The sequence below is a fragment of the Rattus rattus genome, chromosome 2 (genome assembly GCF_011064425.1).
Source record: "Rattus rattus isolate New Zealand chromosome 2, Rrattus_CSIRO_v1, whole genome shotgun sequence".
Lineage (NCBI taxonomy): Eukaryota > Metazoa > Chordata > Mammalia > Rodentia > Muridae > Rattus > Rattus rattus.
The window spans coordinates 126002271-126020836 of NC_046155.1; the positions used below are offsets into that span (position 1 = coordinate 126002271).

Here is an 18566-nt window from a genome sequence, read left to right on the forward strand (position 1 = left end):
GCTTGCCTATAGTTTAGGCCAATTTCATGGAGTCATTTTCTCAGATAACTCTAGCTTATGTCAAGTCTAAAAGGAGCCCACCAGGGAAGACCTCTCTGGAGGAACTAGCTTACTAGAGGTGGACTTTTGGAGGTTATGTCTGGCCTCTCTTACAGTCCTGCTCTGTTTGCTGGCCCTCTGCAATTGGGGACCCTCTGTGGCCTGTTTCTACTGGCACAATTTCTCTCCATGCATTCTCTCTCTTCAAAGACTATGGCCCTCTGACTCCACGAATCTTCAATAAACCTTAAGTTGTCCATGTCAGATAGTTTAAATCACAACAATATATTATAAATATATTAACAGAATTTATGTAACAAAATGTATCTGCCTGAAACATACAGTCAGTTGGTTTTCACAGATTTCTATCCTTATGTGGTCATCATCACATTCTGTTTTGAAATGTCCCTCCCTGTAAATATTGGTTCTCAGCTGGCCATGGTGATACTCTTCTCCAATTCCAGCATTGTGAGGCAGATGCAGGAAAGTTCGAGGTCTTCTTGGGCTATATAGTAAGATGCTGTCTCAGACAAAGAAACCAGAATAAACAAATGAGCCATCAAGTTGTTTCGTGTCCAATGCCTGTCAGTTTCTGCTCTAGCCAAGCCCCATACTTTCTTTTTATAAATAAATAGAATATTTACTTATTTTTATTTTATGTTTATGAGTGTTTGCCTGTGTGTGTATGTGCACTATGTGCATGCAGTACCCAAGGAGGCCAAAAGAGGGCGCCAGACTCCAAGAAACTCTAGTTACAAACAGGTATGAGCTGTTGAGCCTTCCTCCCAGTCTCCTTTTGATACATATAAATCTTTTTCTGGATGTTCATATGAATGGAATGTTGTCTTCTTGAGGTTTATCCACGTTTCACATGTATGAATAGTTTATTTAACGTCACTGCTGAGTACTGTTCCTTCTGTTAGAACTCTGCGGATATTGATTTAGTAGATGACATTGCCACCAGAGTTACGGACATAACCTATTTTGTTTCTCTGTACGTGTTGATGGATGTTTGAGTTGCTTCTGGCTGTGACTCATGCTGCCACAATTTAGGGGTTTTGTGGGTGTGGGCTTTCATTGTTCTTCAGTAGAGCTCTGGGAGAGAGACTGCTCCATTATAAAATAAAGTTTAATAGTTTACGAAATCGTTCCACTACTTGCCAAAGCATCTGTAAGCATTGTGTCTTCCGTTTCTCACTAGCAGTATGTGAAGACTTGGTGTCTGTGTCTTTTTAAACAGGCACTCTAGTGGGTGGGTAGTAATATCTCACTGAGGTTCTGATTGGCATTTCTCCAAGACACCTTTTCAGATGCTTATTAGACATGTGTACACCTCCTTTGATGAAATGTCTATTTAAATGACACTCGCCTATTTTGAAAAATTAGCTGTTTGTCATTTTATTGTCAAGTTTAAGATGGGAAGGTAGCATTGTTCAAATCCTCTTTATCCTTACTGATTTTTCCTTTTGTCTGCTGTTTATGTCAGTTATTGCGTGGGCTTTGTTAACCTCTACAGCCATGATGGCTCAATTTCTCCTTTCATTCTGTCGGTTTTTCACGTATTTTGGGGACCTTGATCTGTTTGTTGATGGAAGTTGCAATTTGTCTTGTGTCTCGTGTCTTTGTTTCTCTGGTCCCTTCTTTACTGGCCTCCTTCGTGTTAACTAGTTTCTTATTTATTTAACTCATTTTTCCCTTGTGCCACAGAGAAGTCTCTTAGTGACCGCTTTTACAAATAGGTTCCTTCAGGAAGCACAGTCTCCTTCGGGGCTATGCTAACTGAGTTCTTGTAAATATGGACGCTTTGCTGCCCACCTGCTGCATTTCTCTCTCCTCCTGAGTGGTAAGATTGCCTGGTTAGACTGTGACGCCTGGTTAGGCTGTGGATGCATGGCTGCTGTGTTATTCTACCATGAGGTGGTGACGACGACGACGACACGACGACGACGACGACGACGACGACGACGACGATGATGATTGTTGTTGTTGTTATTTTAAAGGGAGAGAGTAAACACCTGTACATAGCCTTTTGTATTGCACACATGGTAACTTTTACAGTGTTGTTCCTTGAGCTTGGTTTCTCTAGTGGAGTCCATTCTTTCCTTCTGTCTTGTGGATCCTGGGGAACAAAGTCAGGTTTGCAGACTTGACTGCTGGCCCCTTTACCTACTGAGCTGTCTCTTTAGCCTTACTTCAGAGTCCATATTTGAATCTCTGTGGGTGTTTTCCTCCCCCGCTTGTACCTGAAGGAATTACTTTCATATTTCTTGTAAGAAAGATCTAGCAGTGAATTCTGTCTTTATAATTTTGTTTGTTTTGTTTTGTTTTGTTGTTTTGAGACAGGGTTTCTCTGTGTAGCCTTGGCCTCTGCCTTTCAAGTGCCCACTGCCACTTGGCTCACATCATTTTTTTTTTAATGTGGGTTCTAGGGATTAAATTTATGACTCTCAGTTTTGTGTGTCAAACACGGTACTGGGTAAGCTACTTCCATAGCTCAAATGGGGTGGGGGTTCAAGGCACACAGTGGTATCCTGGGGCTCTGGGGCATGCAGAGAGGCTGACTTGGCACAAAGCAGCTCTGCCTGAGGATCCTGTGTTGAATGATTGGTGAGAGCCTTACTCCCAGATCTCTTATGCCTGTCCCTTATACCTGAGGGCTGAGGAACCAGGTTCCTCCTGTTCTCCATTAAAACAGAGCAGCCCCCATACCAATTTTGAGTTCAAAGAGTGCCCCAGGGTGAGGTTTGCAAGGCTCAGTATAAATTGTTTTAAGGCTTGGCCTGATGCCAACATACCGGCCAATGACTCCACAGCCAGGCACAGAGTGCAGAGAGAGCTCTTGATTGGGGCTGGTGGGACCTGAAACCAGTTTTTCTTCTAAGCTGGAAGGAAGAGCTATAGGGGCGGTGGAGGGGTCAGTGATGTGATTTACATATTGGAAGTAATTACATTTCATGGTAGTTTTATTTTATTTTATTTTGAGTGGGAGGATCATAAACTATTGCACATCCCCTTAGAATTAATTAATTGGATATAAACTTCAAAGAATATAAGGAGTCATAAAAACTCTTGCCTCTATTGTGGTTTAAGACTGTTTAGTGGAAGACAGGGATAGAAAAAAAGACGAGAGGACTCCTCACTCTAGGGGAGAGGGAGAAATGGTCCAAGAAAGATGCAGATGACGGAGTAGAGGAAGGAAAAGGAGGAGGTAGAGATGGGTTCTTAGAGAAGGAGGGGCCGGTGAGTCTTTGTAAGGCTGAGCAGGCAGACGCCGACTGACACTGTCATTCGAGGTGATCTGAAAAATGCCATGCAAGGCTATGTACGATCAGGATCCAAAGCGTGACACTGACTGGGGGCCCTGGGAGAGCTGTGGTGGCTTAGCATCCTGCTGTGGCGTTGGGGGACATGCTGAGGACGAGGCCTACCTGTGGTCACAGTGCCTACTGGGGAGTGAGGCTTTCGTTCAACAGCCTTGAGGACGGACCACTGTTCACAGACAGACTAGGAAAGGAGTCTCGACCAAGTCAATGCGAGGCTCTGAAAATCTCACCTATGTCCCATGCTAGTCCCTGTGCTAGGAGACATGTTATAGTGGGTGGTACACGAGTGTGCTCTCAGCCTTCAGGAGGAAGAGGTTTGACAACAAGAGTGCGAGTTTCAAAAGGAGAAAAAGACATACCCTTGGCATGACAGACAAGAGATTAAACTCCCCTTGAAAGTATCCTCGTGGGTTTAAAGAAAATGAAGTTTGGTTAGAACACTTCTGATGATAACAGGAAGGCTGAGTAAACTTGTTACCATTGATGTGCTTGCATGTGCCTGGGGCCACAGTGTCTCAAAAGCTTCTCCGTCTAATTTGTTCTCTGCCTTTTAAGGAAGACTGATTTGAAAATTATGCCCCGTTATCCCGTGAGCCCAATTTGTGCTCAATCATTGCAGCATACGTAAAGCAGTCTTGCCAAATGTCTCCTTCACCTGGCCCAGTTGTGGGTCATGTGGTTGGAGCAAGCACAAGAGGCTGGGACAGTGATGTCCTGGGCCACCCGGCTGTGCAGACCTGTGTTCCTAGACTTCACAAGTGAGGGTGTTTTGCACACCATTTCCCCAGTGCACCCAACTTCCCACTACAAGGCATGGCTGTTCTGATGAGACAGAATGACACACTGGGCTTCCTTCAGCTGTGATCAGTGTTACAGTTATCACAGAAACTGAATACTGGCTTCAGAGAGCAAAGAATATTCCCCTTAGTTCGGGAAGAGATGTTCTTGGAAGGACAGGTAAGAAAGTTACTTTACAAATCACTTGCATGGGATTAAAAAAGATATTAAATAAACCCCCAAACCTTCACAACCTGGCAGTTGAATACCTGAAGTATTGAAGTGTCTAGAAATGATTTTTTTCTTGGCATTTGTTACTAAAGTGTTACATAAATTTATTATGAATGGGAGTTTTTATTATCAGCTAAAGATATAATGTGTAGAACCAAGATTTGGGCAGTCTACAAAGAGATAGGGACCAAATCTGGCCCTCTGCCTGTTTCTGTAGGTAAAGTTTTATTGGAACTTAGCCATGTCCACTTGTATACAGGTTGCCATGGATGTTGTGTTGGTCTACAGTGGCAGATGCCAGTGTTACTATGGTGACCACATGGCCTAAAATATTTACTGTCTCACTCCTTTCAGAGTAAGTGTGTCAAATTCTTTCCAGGAACCCCTGAGAGAGGCAGCCACATTATTTTGTCCTGACCACATCGAGATGTCACCTCTTGCACTGTTGTTAGTATCTGTGGTTGGTGCTGTGGGCACTTTACCTCATGTTTCCATTCTTTCGAATCTGAGTTTGGGCTCACCTCCACACAAATGCCCTTTTTAAATGACATATCAGCAATAAGCAAGTGGATTTCAATTCTCACCAAGACTGAGTAGCTGACCAGGTAGTCTTCCCCCATTCCTCACAGTGTAGAATGCTATGCTATTTCTAAAGGATGGCTTCTGCTCCAGAACCTCCCTTCCCCCATTGACCCTGTAGTGTTGCCTTCAAGGCTGCTTTATCTCTGATGACGCCATTCATTACCCCGAGTCAGGTGTTGTTTCCTCTCGCCCCCAGCTGGCCAGGACTCTCCACCTGGTGTGTCTTCTTTGTGTCACTGGTCTTTGCTTTTAAAATACTGTAGCAATTCCTTCCACTTCATGTCTGTCTGTCTATTTATTTATTTTTGTATATGAGTACACTGTAACTGTCTTCAGACACACCAGAAGAGGGCGTCGGATCCCATCCTAGGTGGTTGTGAGTCACCATGTGGTTGCTGGGAATTGAACTCAGGACCTCGGGAAGAGCAGTCGGTGCTCTTAACCGCTGAGCCATCTCGCCAGGCCCCCACTTCATGTCTTCTAGGATCTAGCTCACTCTTGATGTGTCTGAGGTCCACTTCCAAGGCTGTCAGTCCCTCAGTTGCTCTGCTGCTCTATTGCGGTGCTGTGCAGCCTGGGCTGTCACTAAATGGTTTCATTCTGCCATGGATGGACTGTCTCAATCACAGTCGTGCTTCCTGAATTGCCCACTCAGCAGGCACTGGGGCGTGGGGGGTGGGGTGGAATCAGACTAAATTGAAGAAAGCATGGAGACCGTGTATGCCAGTGTTGAGACTAGTTTGTTAGTATATACTACTGAGTGTTGGCTGCAGAACCCCGGGTGCTCACAAGAACATGCTCTGTTATACCCATTGCTAAGGCTTGGAAAAGGGCTCTGGCAGATTGGCTTGACCAACAGTTGTCAAAGCAAGATTGGAGTCAGGCATGGGGGTAGAGGCCCACGATCCTAGCACTAAGGACGATGAGGTAGGAGGAGCTCAAGTTTATAGCCAGCTTGGGCTACAGAGTGAGTTCATGGTTAGCCCGGGACGGATGTATCCATCTCCTGACAAAACCTTGGACTCCCAAATCAGGAGTTTCATACTGACCTCAAGGTTCTCCCACTTTCAAGGCTACAGGAATAGACTAGGTTGCAATGGCATCCAGGACCCTAAGCACACATATGTCCTAAGTATACATACAACGCCTTCTGCCTTCTTGGGTGTTAGAATCATCACCCTTGTGACAGAGGCCTAGGGAGCAGGCAATTGTTATTTGCACAGAGCTCCCCAGGTGATTTAAGTTGCCAGTCCCAGGCCCACTCAGCCAAGCCAGAATGACTTGTGGGCTTCTTTATCTCTTAGAAGATTGAAATCTTCCACCCAGTGCCGAGAACCCGGATTCTTGCTGAAGAGGACACAATAGCTTCTCCTGGGCCACTTTAGAGAGCAGGGAAGAGTCAGCCATGTTTGCCCATAGGCCACCCTATAGTACTGATGTCAGCATGGATCAAAGTCCTCCCTTTGGGCACACATGTATGCATGTGCCTGTGTGTACAAGTGCATCTGTGCGTGTGTGAGGAGGGGTGTGGACGCCAGGAATCAATCTCAGCTATACGTCCTCAGCAGCCATCTATCTTGCTTTTTGAGGCAGGGTCCCTCCCTGTGACCTGGGACTCACCACTTAGTCTAGGTTTGCAGGCCAGGGAACCCAGGAGTCCTGCCTTCCCAGCACTGGGATTCCAAGTGTGCACGATCATGCTCAGCTTTGCACACGACTGTTGGAGACTGAACTCGGGTTCTCATGCTGGTTGAGCAAGCATTTCACTGAGCCCTTGCCCCGTCTTGGGAACTGTTATTAACAAGAAAGAGTTCATGAGGTTCTGAAATGTAGATGCTCCCCTTTCCTCCCTCTTTTCCTCTCTAACTCTTTCTCTTCCTCCCCCTCTCCTTCCTTCTCTCCCCACAACCCCCTCACCTCTTCTCCTCCAGTCAGTTAATGCAGCAGAAGCCTGGCAGGTCCTGCACACATTTCTCACACTAACTTCATTTCCGCTTAGCCCGGGGTAAGGGTGCTTCCTCCTCTCCTTTCCTCCTGGAATCCCTGGCCCTTTGTCTCCTTCTCTAATTATCCAGCTGTTTCCTTTAGCCCATTGCCCATTAAGTAAAGGCAGCCATTCCCTTCAGCACTCCGCTCCCTCCGTGCTAGATTAGTCTGCCACATAAAAAGCCACAAGTGGCTTTTACGGTCTCATGCATACTTAATTAGTCCAGCTTCTGAAAATGGTGCTTTAAATGAGTGAAGACATTAGCCTCCGATCTAATTGATCCACAAAGTACCATTTCAGAATGGCTGCAGTAACTTTAACTGCTGGTCTAGATGAGCTTCACTGGGGCCCCCGCAAGAGGCTGCAAGGAGGAAAGACCCTGGTCGGACCGGACAGGAGGATGGGACAGGAGCCCCAGGCATGACCCAGCTCTACACGAACTGACCGTCTTGTGTCTTGCCGAGAGCAGTCTTTATCCCCATCCCCTTTCCCTGGGCTTGTGGACGTAAATATTGTGAAGGAGCTTATGATGGATCATGTTTGCTGAGTTGGAGCTCTCCTCGGGGTTCTAGTTATGTTGTCTGTTGTGTCTGTCCTTAGGCCTCGTGGCAGAATAAAATGACACTTCACTTCAGCCCTTCCTGCACCGTGGAGCCACCCAGCACCATGGCGGAGATCACCTGCAGATCTACCCTTTGGGTTTTATATCTTAAATGATCCCAAGGCCATGTGCTAAAGGCTTCATTGTAGTCTGTGGTGTTGTTAGGCAGACAACCTTTCCAAGTTAGTGCCTAGTGAAAGGATGCATCATTAGGATCCCTTGGAGGGGATCATGGCCCTCACCTCCCTCCTTCCTTTTTCTTTTTACTTCCTAGCCCTTTGCGAAGTAGCAACTTTGCATTTGAATCTCACCGAGTTGGTGACCACCATCTTAACTCTGCCTATCCATTGATCCAAAACATAGAGTGACTATGGCTGAAACGTCAAATCAAACCCAAGTCAAATCTGCCTGTATATTGTTTGTGTTGGACATCTTGTCACCGCAATGGGATGTCAAGACACGGTTAGACCCGCTCTGCTCCTAGTGTCTGTCAGTGCTTGGGGCTGCTGACCTGACTAGACCCAGCTCTCCCCTCATCCAGCCCTCCTTGGTCCTCTTTCCATGCTCACCATGCTGTTCTCCACCTCCCCAGAGTTAGTCCACCTACCCAATTACTCCTACACGCCGCGTCACCAGTTCAAAGCCAGGGCCTCTGATCTACGGGACATGCGTTTGTTACAGCGGAAAGAAGTGAATAATTGAAGCCTTTCTCTTCTCTTGCCCAGCCAGGGCTTTCAGAAAGCACATCTCGTGGGAGCATTTGAGAGCCACTGTAACCAGGCCTGGGCCCGTCTATCTTCCGTTCTCAACAACTGCAACCCGTTATTCAGAGAAAGGAGCCAGGCCCAGTGAGTTGTGGGTTGCCCTTGGCTGGAAAGCACAGTGGATTGGAGCCTGAATGGGAACCTTGCTGCCCAAGTCTGCGACAGATGCCCCCAAGCTGCCCTGGGGGGCTGGCCTGTGGAGTGGTCCTGAAGGAAAGGTCCCTGTTGTGCCACCGCCTTAGCAGCCTGACTCTCACCATCCTTCTGGTGACTGAGTCCCAGACGCTGTGCTCAGGTGCTCACCATGTGCTTCAGCACTTCTGACAGGCCGAGATCCTCTGGGCTAAAGGGCTTAAATATATGTCCTGAGAGGAATCGAGGAACGGTGACCTGGCCATGCTGTTCTTTTGACAGTAAGGGAACACAGAGGCACCCTGGTCATCATCATTATCACAGATGTTTGGGTGTGTGCTCGGGTATGTCCAGCAGACAGGACAGGTTTAGAAGGTTGTGGATGATTGGCTGTTTATAAGCACATCCCTGTGTCTGATCTTAGAGGAAGGCCAGCTCTCTGGGACTCTCCTCCCCGCCCTTTCTTTAGCAGTCTGGAGTTCTAGTGCGGTCTGTCTGAGACAAAGTCTCTCCCATGTTTCTTTGTGCTGAAGGGGGCCCTTCCTTGCACATAGCTCCCCAACTTGCATGAGGGCCTTCTGTTTGGTACGCTAACGTTCATCTTTTCATTCTTACGCCATGCTTTCTCCCGTACTTGGTGCGACACTTAGGCTTTTCAAACCCTGGACGCTCCCAGTGAACCAGAGGAATATCAGAATATTCATAATGGCTGCAGCCTGTCCTTTCCTGGCTTCCCCTCACGGAGGGTTTAGGTTTATCCTGGCCCCAGATCTTACTGTCATCTCACGGGGAGCAAGCTAAAGCATAGAGTCACTTGGTTACCTGGATTATAATGCACTCGTGCAGTCTGGCCTCAGATACCTGGCCTAGCCCTTGTACATTACTGTTATCTCTCTGTTCTATCCCACCCTGCAGGAGAAGGCTTCTCTGGCCTGTAGATTTACACTACTATTTCTGTGTTCACACCCATCACAGTGGGGCTGCTAGGATTCTGATTTCTCAGGAAATAGGGATTTAAAAGAGGAATAGCAAGGATTCGCCTCTGTTTTCTCTCGGGGTGCCTGCACTCCCACCACCGCAGGGCATGAGTGGCCTCCATTGTTCACAGTGGGGTCCCTGGTGTGTCACGATCTGGGTCAGTTCCCTCCTTCATCAGGAACTCGTGCTCCCTTGTTCACAGCTTTGCTCCAAGTGTTCTGCCCTGCCCGGTGAGGGCCCCAGTCACCTGCCAGATCTCTCATAACAGGGACAGCTGTCCTCCTGCCATGCAGGTCATGGTGCCCACATACAGGAGAGCACTCCCCCTCCCCTCTAATGAGCCTTTGAATAGCACATCGCCCCTTGAATTTATGTTTTAGTTGTGTCTATGTTTACCTTCCTGCCAGGTGGCCTTTTAAGACCAGGTGTCCTCATTTTTTCTGTCCATTTTATCCAGGCCATTGCCAGGCAAATGACATATGTTTTGTAAATATTGTTAAACAAACACAGGCAGACAGGGATAAAAAAGGAGATGGGAAATATAAATATCCCATAAAAATGTTCCAGCAGAGCTACCGTGCTTACAACAGGTCAGGGGGATTTTGTTTGTTTTGTTCGTTTGTTTGTTTTATTAGATATCCTTTAGGGAAACCTATATCACTTAGAAACTTCCAGAAAGAGATGGTGCTGAATGTAATCCCACTACAAGGCCTATTTATGTCAGTCTGTGATCCCAGCTTTAGGGAAGCTAAAGGAAGAGGCTCAAACAGAGTCAAGACTTACTTACCTAGTCTGTTAAGTACAAAGACCGCCTGACCTACAGAGAGTGAGTCCACGGTCATCACGGCCAATGGAGTAAGATTCTATCTCAGAAGGTGAAAAGAATTCTGGGAATGTAACTCAGTGGCAATGTGTTTCCTTAGCATGTGTAGGACCTGGGGAAGAGTGAACGGGGCATGCATGAATAAATAAAATATGCTACTGAGTTGACCTACCTGGTCTGCTTTGCTACTTAGGTGTTTGGGGGCTGGTATTCTGGTAAAAAGAGCCTCCGGTTCCAATGCTCTTGAACATACACAGACTTCACATATAGCATGCATTTGGAAAAGTCACACAGACTTTGGGCCGTATTCCTGATTCTTATGTTCCCTCTATGGAAATACATGGAACCCTTGAAGGTGGAGGCAGATATTGGCCAAAATCGTCTTTGCTACTACGAAAGTGAATTCTTCCAGTGAATTACGGTTATCAAATGAAGGAAATGCTTGTCTGATTCATTTGGGTTTCTATCTGCCTTTTGCATCTGGTGCCACCTCACCCGGCAGGTGGGAGGGTCCAGGAAGGGCAGGAGGTTGTCCCCTGTGTGTCTCCTAAGATGGACTTTTTCCTTTTGCCACCCTCAGGTGAGCGTGTTGACCACCCTGGAACGCAGGTTCAACCTTCAGAGCGCCGATGTGGGTGTGATCGCCAGCAGCTTTGAGATCGGCAACCTGGCGCTGATTCTCTTCGTGAGCTACTTCGGAGCACGTGGGCACCGACCGCGCCTCATCGGCTGTGGTGGAATCGTCATGGCGTTGGGTGCGCTGCTCTCGGCACTGCCTGAATTCCTTACCCACCAGTACAAGTATGAGGCTGGTGAGATTCGATGGGGAGCCGAAGGCCGCGATGTTTGTGCCACCAATGGGTCCAGCAGCGATGAGGGGCCTGACCCGGACTTAATCTGCCGTAACCGGACAGCCACGAACATGATGTACTTGCTGCTCATTGGGGCTCAGGTGCTCCTGGGCATCGGTGCTACCCCCGTGCAACCCCTGGGGGTCTCCTACATTGACGACCACGTGCGGAGGAAGGACTCCTCGCTCTACATTGGTAGGCGCTGCCCCCTCTGTCTGGGTTGGTTTAGTGGTGCAAAGTTAGACTCTGTTTTGCTGGAGCACTGGTTTACAGAACTAGCTAACAGTCTCCAGGATTGGATCCCCAGAAAGTCTCACATGCCTGATCTAGGAGCGATGCAACTCGATCATTTTGAAAATCTTTCCAAGGAGTGTTTAGATGCTGCTTACCAGAAGCAGATCATGCATGAGGGAGGATAAGGTCTGGAAGGGTTTGGGGTTAATCTACTTTGCGTGTGTTGTGGTGCAGGGGGATTTGAGACTCTCCAGTGTTTACCAAGTTCTATTTGGGGCCTTCGTTTAGGAGACCCCAACTGTGAAGACTCAAAACTGCCTCTTGGTTTCGTTGTTGTTTGTTTGTTGTTTTATTTTCTTTTGTTGTTGTTTTGTTTTCGTTTTGGACTTAGAAAGGGAGTTGATCACACTGTCAACATTTGTTATAACTCAAAGTTGGCAACTTCTGGTAATGTTTCAACTAGCAACCTGCCCCGGGGACTGGGCATTAGTAAGAAATGAAGAATGTACAAACTTTTAAGAATTACTTTCTGCTGAAGCACGGTCTGACATTTTACACTGCAAAGGTGGAAGAGCCCTGAGGTCTAGGCTTTCAGGAAATAGTTAAGTGGCAATTCGCTCCTGGGACAAATGGTGTCCCTGACCTACTGCTGGTGGACAGTCGGATGGTTACTACCAAGTACCTGTAGCCCTGACTGGCTAAGTATGCGTTTGCTCCCAATGAAGCCATCTCCCTCCACTGAATGCGGAGCGTGCAAGAACGACCCCTACGGGAAAGTGTGGGGTTACCTGACTGCAGTGTGCCTTGAAGTAGACAGCTAATTATGTCGGCTTGAGGTAAAATAGACTGTGAACCGAGTTGACACAAGCTTCCTGTCTACCAAGCTCCTACTTTACACAGCCCGAGGTTTCTGAGACAGGATGTCTGGGAACACATATCCACCCAGAGGCCTGCCATAGAGTTGATGCCTCGACTGAACAGGTGTATAGAAGATCAATGAATGACCTTTCTAAAGGAGGGAGTTATGGGGGGGCGAATTAGAGCACGTCCCCTACCCTATCCAAGGCAAACCCAGTTAGGACATCTTTGTGTTAGAACTGTTAAAGCAAAGATGCACAGTCCTGGTCCGTCCCCGTTCTCCATATGGTTAGGGCTTAAGTTGTACCTGGAGGGGGCGGGGTTCTGGAGGGGGGCAACTATGGTAATTCCTTACTTTTGCTGCTGTTAAGCCAGCAATTGCTAAGTTGGTATCCTGACTACAGATGGACTACTAGTCTCTGGTTTGAGGATGCTCCTCTAAGTCCTTGGGAGAGTAGTTTTCCGGTAGCAGTAATGGATCACATTACCTGGAAGGAAATGGCCAATGGAAAGTTGAATTGGTCTCCAGAGTTTTGTTTGTTTGTTTGTTTGTTTATTTTTTATTTTGTTTTGGAGATGGGAAGTAGACCCAAGTAGGACAAAACAGGCAAGGTGTTATTTTTCTAATTTTCTGATCTGGTCTATGAGATGTGTAGTTAGTTAGCCTTTGGTAGAAAGACTGTTCAGCCAAATTTATACTTGGACTCCTCTTTTCTTCTGTGGAAGAATCAGTTGAGTGTTATTTTTGCACAGTATATGGATATTGCAGTGCTCTAGTCCATCTGACCAAATTCTAAACCATGACACTGCGCAGCTGTGCAGAGAGATCTTCCAGGTCTGTCTGAGATGGCTTCATGGGTCTGTTTAGAAGGAGTAGCCTAGAGCAAGCCTTTTGCACAGATTGGCCTACCATAGGCGGCTTTTTATCGAATTCTCCATATGCAGAGAATAGCTGGCATGTTCACTTATTGCAAGAGCCATAAAGACATATCCATGGTCATGAGACTGTCACAGCGTTTATCTCTTCTAATTCGGCTCTAGATCTGGAAGCCACTTAACTTTGCCTTTAGAAGTACCCGAGGGAGCACAGTGCAGAGAGCAGGGCTATCAGAAGAAAATGAGGATGGGACTCTAGGTATAGACATGAATTGTTTGGGAAGGGAGAATATTTCCTACCCTTGAGTTCAGCTCCAGAAAAAGCAGGCCTAGATGGGGGTCTTTTTTTCAACATGCCTAATTTAACACTGAATCAGAGACAGAAACAATGTCCACATTACATATGGGAAATACTGACTTGTTTCCAAGTAATCCTTTCCATGTGGGCCAGGAGGGGCAACCTGCACTGTGTAGGCTACGGGTCATCTGAGACCAGACCTGTTGTTAGATGCCTACACCATAGGTCTTCAGATGGGTGCTAGCCCCACACCCATGGCCAGGTTACAGACTCCCACAGTGCACACAAAAGTCTGCTCAGGTCCCTCTAGCATTTCCCACTAAAAAACGATCCCTTCCAATGAGTCTCTTGGCTGAACTCCTGCAGAGCTCCTGGATTCCTTCATGGGCCACTCACAAGGCTAGCCCTGTTCTGAAGCCAGCCCTTTCTAGAGTGAGGAGGGACTTGTGGGAGCTCATTACCGCAGGACAAAGCCGGATGAATGGGGACCCAGCTCTGCTGGCAGCCTTTTCACTACATTTCAATACAGCAGCGTGTGGAGCTTGGACTCCTAAGATGGCTGGATAATGACCCGCGGGTGGCGCGTGGCACTCTTTGTTCCCACAGGGACCAAACGGGCAGGGTCATGGTGAAAACCCATTTGTGCACTCCTGAGGTCCAAGAGTCAATCCTTTAGGAGTCCAGTCATGCCTTAGCTCCTTGGCGTGACCATCCATTAGCCTAGTTTTTTTTTTTTTTAGCTGTCCTTTTGTCTCTCCAAGTTCAAAATACATCAAGTGGCACTTGCTTCTTATAACGGTGTGAGACGATGCACGGACTTACTTTGGCCTTTTACTTGGTTGCTCCTTTAGTTTGTTAAGGAGAATGGTGAAATGAGAATGACAAGGGTTTGTTTCCTAAACAGCTTGGAAATCTGTTACACATTTACTATTGGCCTTTTTGGAGATACAGAAAAAAAAAAGAATAATAAACAAGTAGTTACTCCTAGCTCTAGAACTCCAAGGTTCTAGTCTCTTTTCAGCAAAAAATGTGCTTATAATAAACACGATTTTGTAATTTCATTTCTCTTAATATTTTATGAGCTCTTTGCCATGTTACTGAATATTCTTCTATGGCACTGGCTGCATACAAAATAATCCCTCGTGAACATATATTAGTAATGCTGTCAATTGTTAGGAAGGAGCTTTCGGGATCTTTGCTGTTATGAGTGGAGCACATGGGTAGACTGTAGGTTAAACCACTTTACAAAAATCATTGACTGGATGTGGGTATGAGAGTGCCACATGCTCCACGTGTGTCTGAGGTCTGTTCAGAAGGCAGAGGGTGGTTAGCGGGGGCTCAAGCAGAAGTCAAGAACTTCCAGCAGAGAGCTTGAAACCTTTAGGAAATGCCAAACGCCATGATGGTGGCAGAGATGGTAGAAGAGAGGTGCTTGAGGGTAGGGTAGACACAGGCAGGCATAGCTCACACTCATGTCAAGGTTCTGGAAAGAGATGTGCCGTCATTCCTTATGTATGAATTTGAAGCAAGATGAGAACGAAGGCCCCTTGGAACAAGGCAGCTGGTAGAGTCTGACTTCTGCTCCTGTGGTCTCTGCAACCCGCCCATTCCTTCCATTATCATTAGCCATAAGCCATCAGTGCTGTCAGCAAGTTTGCCTCATACATGGTGGAGTTCCTGTTCTTTACAGCTTCCTCTACCTCTTTCTCTTTGTGCACTCTGCGCCCAACAGACACGTTTCTGCCCGCCCCCCTCCACAACTTTTCCATAGTGTGATGACTCCCCTAAACACCAGCCTTGCCAGGGTAGAAGGGATGCTTAAAAGCTAAGGCTTCCTTCTTTAATGGGTTCATTCTCATGTCTGCTCCTAAGAAGAGATGCTAAGGGCTCGCCTTGTCTTACCTGTCGTAAGACAAATTCAAATAAACAGAGGGCTTGGAGCATGGGAGCAGTGCCTCAGTTTGCTGCATAGAACATCCTGCACCGGGAGGTTAACCCCAGAAAATGTTCCCTCCCAGTTCTGGGACATTCAAAGTCAAGGTATAGTGAGGTTGGTATTTCCTGAAGCTTTTCTCTGCAACTCACAGAAAGCCATCATACTACTGACTCATTGCATGGCTGTCCCTCTAGGGTCACATGACCCTAAGATCACTTCTGTAAGCCTAACTTCCATCTATACATGATGAGCAATCTGATTGGATTAGGGTCCATCCATGGGGGATCATTTAACCTTAAAGACCTCTTCAAAGGCCCTACACAACTAATTACTTAAGGATGTAAATTTTTTCCAGTAGCTTTAAAGTTTGTAAAAATAATAGAATCGTATTGTTGCAAACTATAGAGAAGCCTTCAATCCAGTTTTCCTCCACAATAACAGTACACACAATGAAAGCTCAGTCAGCCAGGGTCTGGCTTTGTAACAATGAGGACCCCACGTTTGATCTTTAGACCTCATATTTTAAAAATACCTGGCTTGGCGACATGTGCTTGTAATTCCAGTGCTGGGGAGATTGAGAACCCAGTGGTTCTCTGCCCAGTCAGCCTCAATCACTTGCCAAGCTCCGGACTGGTGAGAGAATTCTCAAAATCAAAGGTTGTTAGTGCCTGAAGACTGACACTCAAGGCTACTCCGGACCTCTGCCTTTTAACCCAAGCACACGCACGCACTGCGAGCCAAGGAGTTGTGGCTCAGTGGTAGATTGCATGCATAAGGGCTTGAGTTTGATCCTGAGCGCTACTTGAAAAAGCAAACAACAACAGCTGCATTCTCTACACAGAAAAGAGGAAGTTAGCACTGAACAATACATGAAGTCCATTTAAATTCCTTCTATTTGCTATGTAATCATTAGTGAGGGAAGTGGGCCGTACACATGATTTCCCCATGTGTGTGATGCAGATTGGGATCAAGGTGAAATCAGATCATTTTGAATTGCATATGTGTGTGTAGTAGATTCGTACACAGTACGAACATACAAAGAGGAAGACACAGGCAGCGGGATGACTATGCAAGTCCCCTGAGCATGGCTGTTTTAGAAGGAGGGGGATCCTCCTAGAGGAAAATGGCTGGCTGAGCACATCATGGAGAGGACCTATGGGAGGAGCAGGGACCCTGGCAGTGTGCTTGATTACACAGGGCAGTTGCTCAGAGCTTTGTGGCATCTCTCTAAGACCTGAGTGGCACATCTATTAGACCCGATGTATCATGTTCTCTTTGTTATCACTTAGATTGAAACCGAGATCAGCCCTCTGTGTTTTAGCTAATGATGCAAAGAGAATTATTCTCAGATTTCACCTGCCAAGTGTGAGTTTAGTACAAAGGTCACAAGCGTACCAGCCAGCCACCAAAGAGAACCGCACTTCTTTTTAGAGCCCTGGGAGAAAAAGAGTTATTTTGCTTCTGATGAGTTTTTATTTTAACTTGACATTGGGTAAAATGTGTTCTAATTCTCCAAAGAGTGTGGGTCGGGTATGGATCAAATACACCGTGACTGCAATTCTTTTAAAAGAAATAATTGAAAAGCCGTTCCTCCTGGGAGCAAGCATAGCCCGTTATATTCTTGCAACTTCATTGATATTGAAGTTTCTCTCATTAATTTCCTTTTCTGAACTAAATGGCACTGGAAGTGGTCAGCTTGTCTTGGCCGTGCTCCAGTCCCTCATCGCAGCTGCTGGTGATACGCCATTTCAGTGTGTTTTGGCACTGTGTTAAGCAACTCACCCAAAGTCCTTATCTGGGACTTCCATATTGCCTGTGATGGTAGCTGGTTTTCATTCCTTTTCTAAATGCATATATTTCACATTCGGAGGCTTAGGACATCATGGCTTTGCTCACCTCCTGGGCTACTGTGGGCATTCTGAGTTAGGCTTCTTGCAGTCATTTCAAGATTTGAATCCTGGTTCTTCTGTGGACCTTACTCCTGCAGACTGGCTGGGTTTCCGGTCACTGTGAACTCAACACCCTACCAGTCTGATGGGGTTTGGTAGGCACACTGTTCCTAAGCAACAAGTATTGTGTATCTTAAGGGGAGGGCAGAATCAATAAGCGCTTCCTTGGTCATCTTTATACTTTCTCTCCATTTACAAATCTAGAAAGAGAGGCAAAGATGAGTGGCAAGTTTATGAGGAGAGGTCACTGGACAAGAGTCCTAGGGTTGTGGTTATCAGTAGCAGCTATGATCCATGAGAACAGAAACCTTTTCCGTCCTGAATTAAACCACCAGAGCCCTTGCATGAAGGTTTTGCCTGCATGTATGTCTGTTCACCAGCTGTGTATCTTGTCCCTGTAGAGGTCAGAACTGGGCATCAAATTCCCTTAGGACACTACTTATAGACAGCAGTGGTCCACGGGGTAGGTGCTGGAAATTGAAGCCCAGTTCTCTGCAAGAGCAGCCAGTGTTCTGAGCTTCAAACCATCTCTCTAGCCCCACTCAGAGCTGCTGATTTTTAAGAGAGACTAAAGATGCTTGTTTTCCAAGCAGACTGCTCTGCTAACTCATTGAAATCCCTCAGCCATTAATTAAAGAACAGACACAACACAACAACTTGAGGTAACTATGGTTGATTTTAGCTCATGGTTTGAGAGGACAAAATCTGTTGTGATGGGAAGGCATGGCAATGGGTGGTAGGAGTGAGTGTGCTGCTTGAGCTCCTTACTTCTTGGTAAAACAGGAAGTCTAAACAGAACAGGAAGTGGGCTAGACGGTAAAACCTCAAGGCTGTCTCCCCAGCAACCTACTTCGACAAGGTAAGCCCTTCCTCCTTAAGTTTCCACAACTTCCCCAAACAGTGCCACTTGCCTTTGGGAGGTGTTTCATACTCAAACCAAAACAGTGAATCAACTGGTAACTTGTATCAGGACTTCCTGGCGGGGCTAAGGGAGACTGCTCATGGGCTTTAATGGTACTGATCCTGCTGATGCAATGCCTAATGCCTTATAATAATAAGAATGATGACATGGAAAAGGAACACCATTTGTAAAACAAAAGGGATAAAGTAAAGCACTACAGTTCCCTAAAGGAAGCATTGGAATGCAAAAGGAATACAGTTTGGATTGGTTGGGGCATACTGTGTCTACTGTGTGATGATTGCATCTTTGCGAAGAGACATTCAGATGTTAACACTGAAGTGCATGACAGACAGAATAGAAGACTGGAGAGGTCCAGAAGGGCATGAGGAGGTACAGATTCTTGCAAAAGCAGTTTCCTTCCACCAG

General features: G+C 46.5%; 1 protein-coding gene across 2 annotated transcripts in view; it reads left to right on the forward strand.

Moving 5' to 3' along the window:
• The window catches only part of Slco3a1 (solute carrier organic anion transporter family member 3A1), a 280725-nt gene that overhangs the window by 44025 nt on the left and 218134 nt on the right, over window positions 1–18566 (forward strand). For both annotated transcript variants that reach the window (XM_032893408.1, XM_032893407.1), the window contains exon 2: window positions 10818–11283. In XM_032893408.1, the coding sequence (XP_032749299.1) occupies window positions 10818–11283 (466 nt within the window). The remainder of the gene's footprint in view (window positions 1–10817; window positions 11284–18566) is intronic.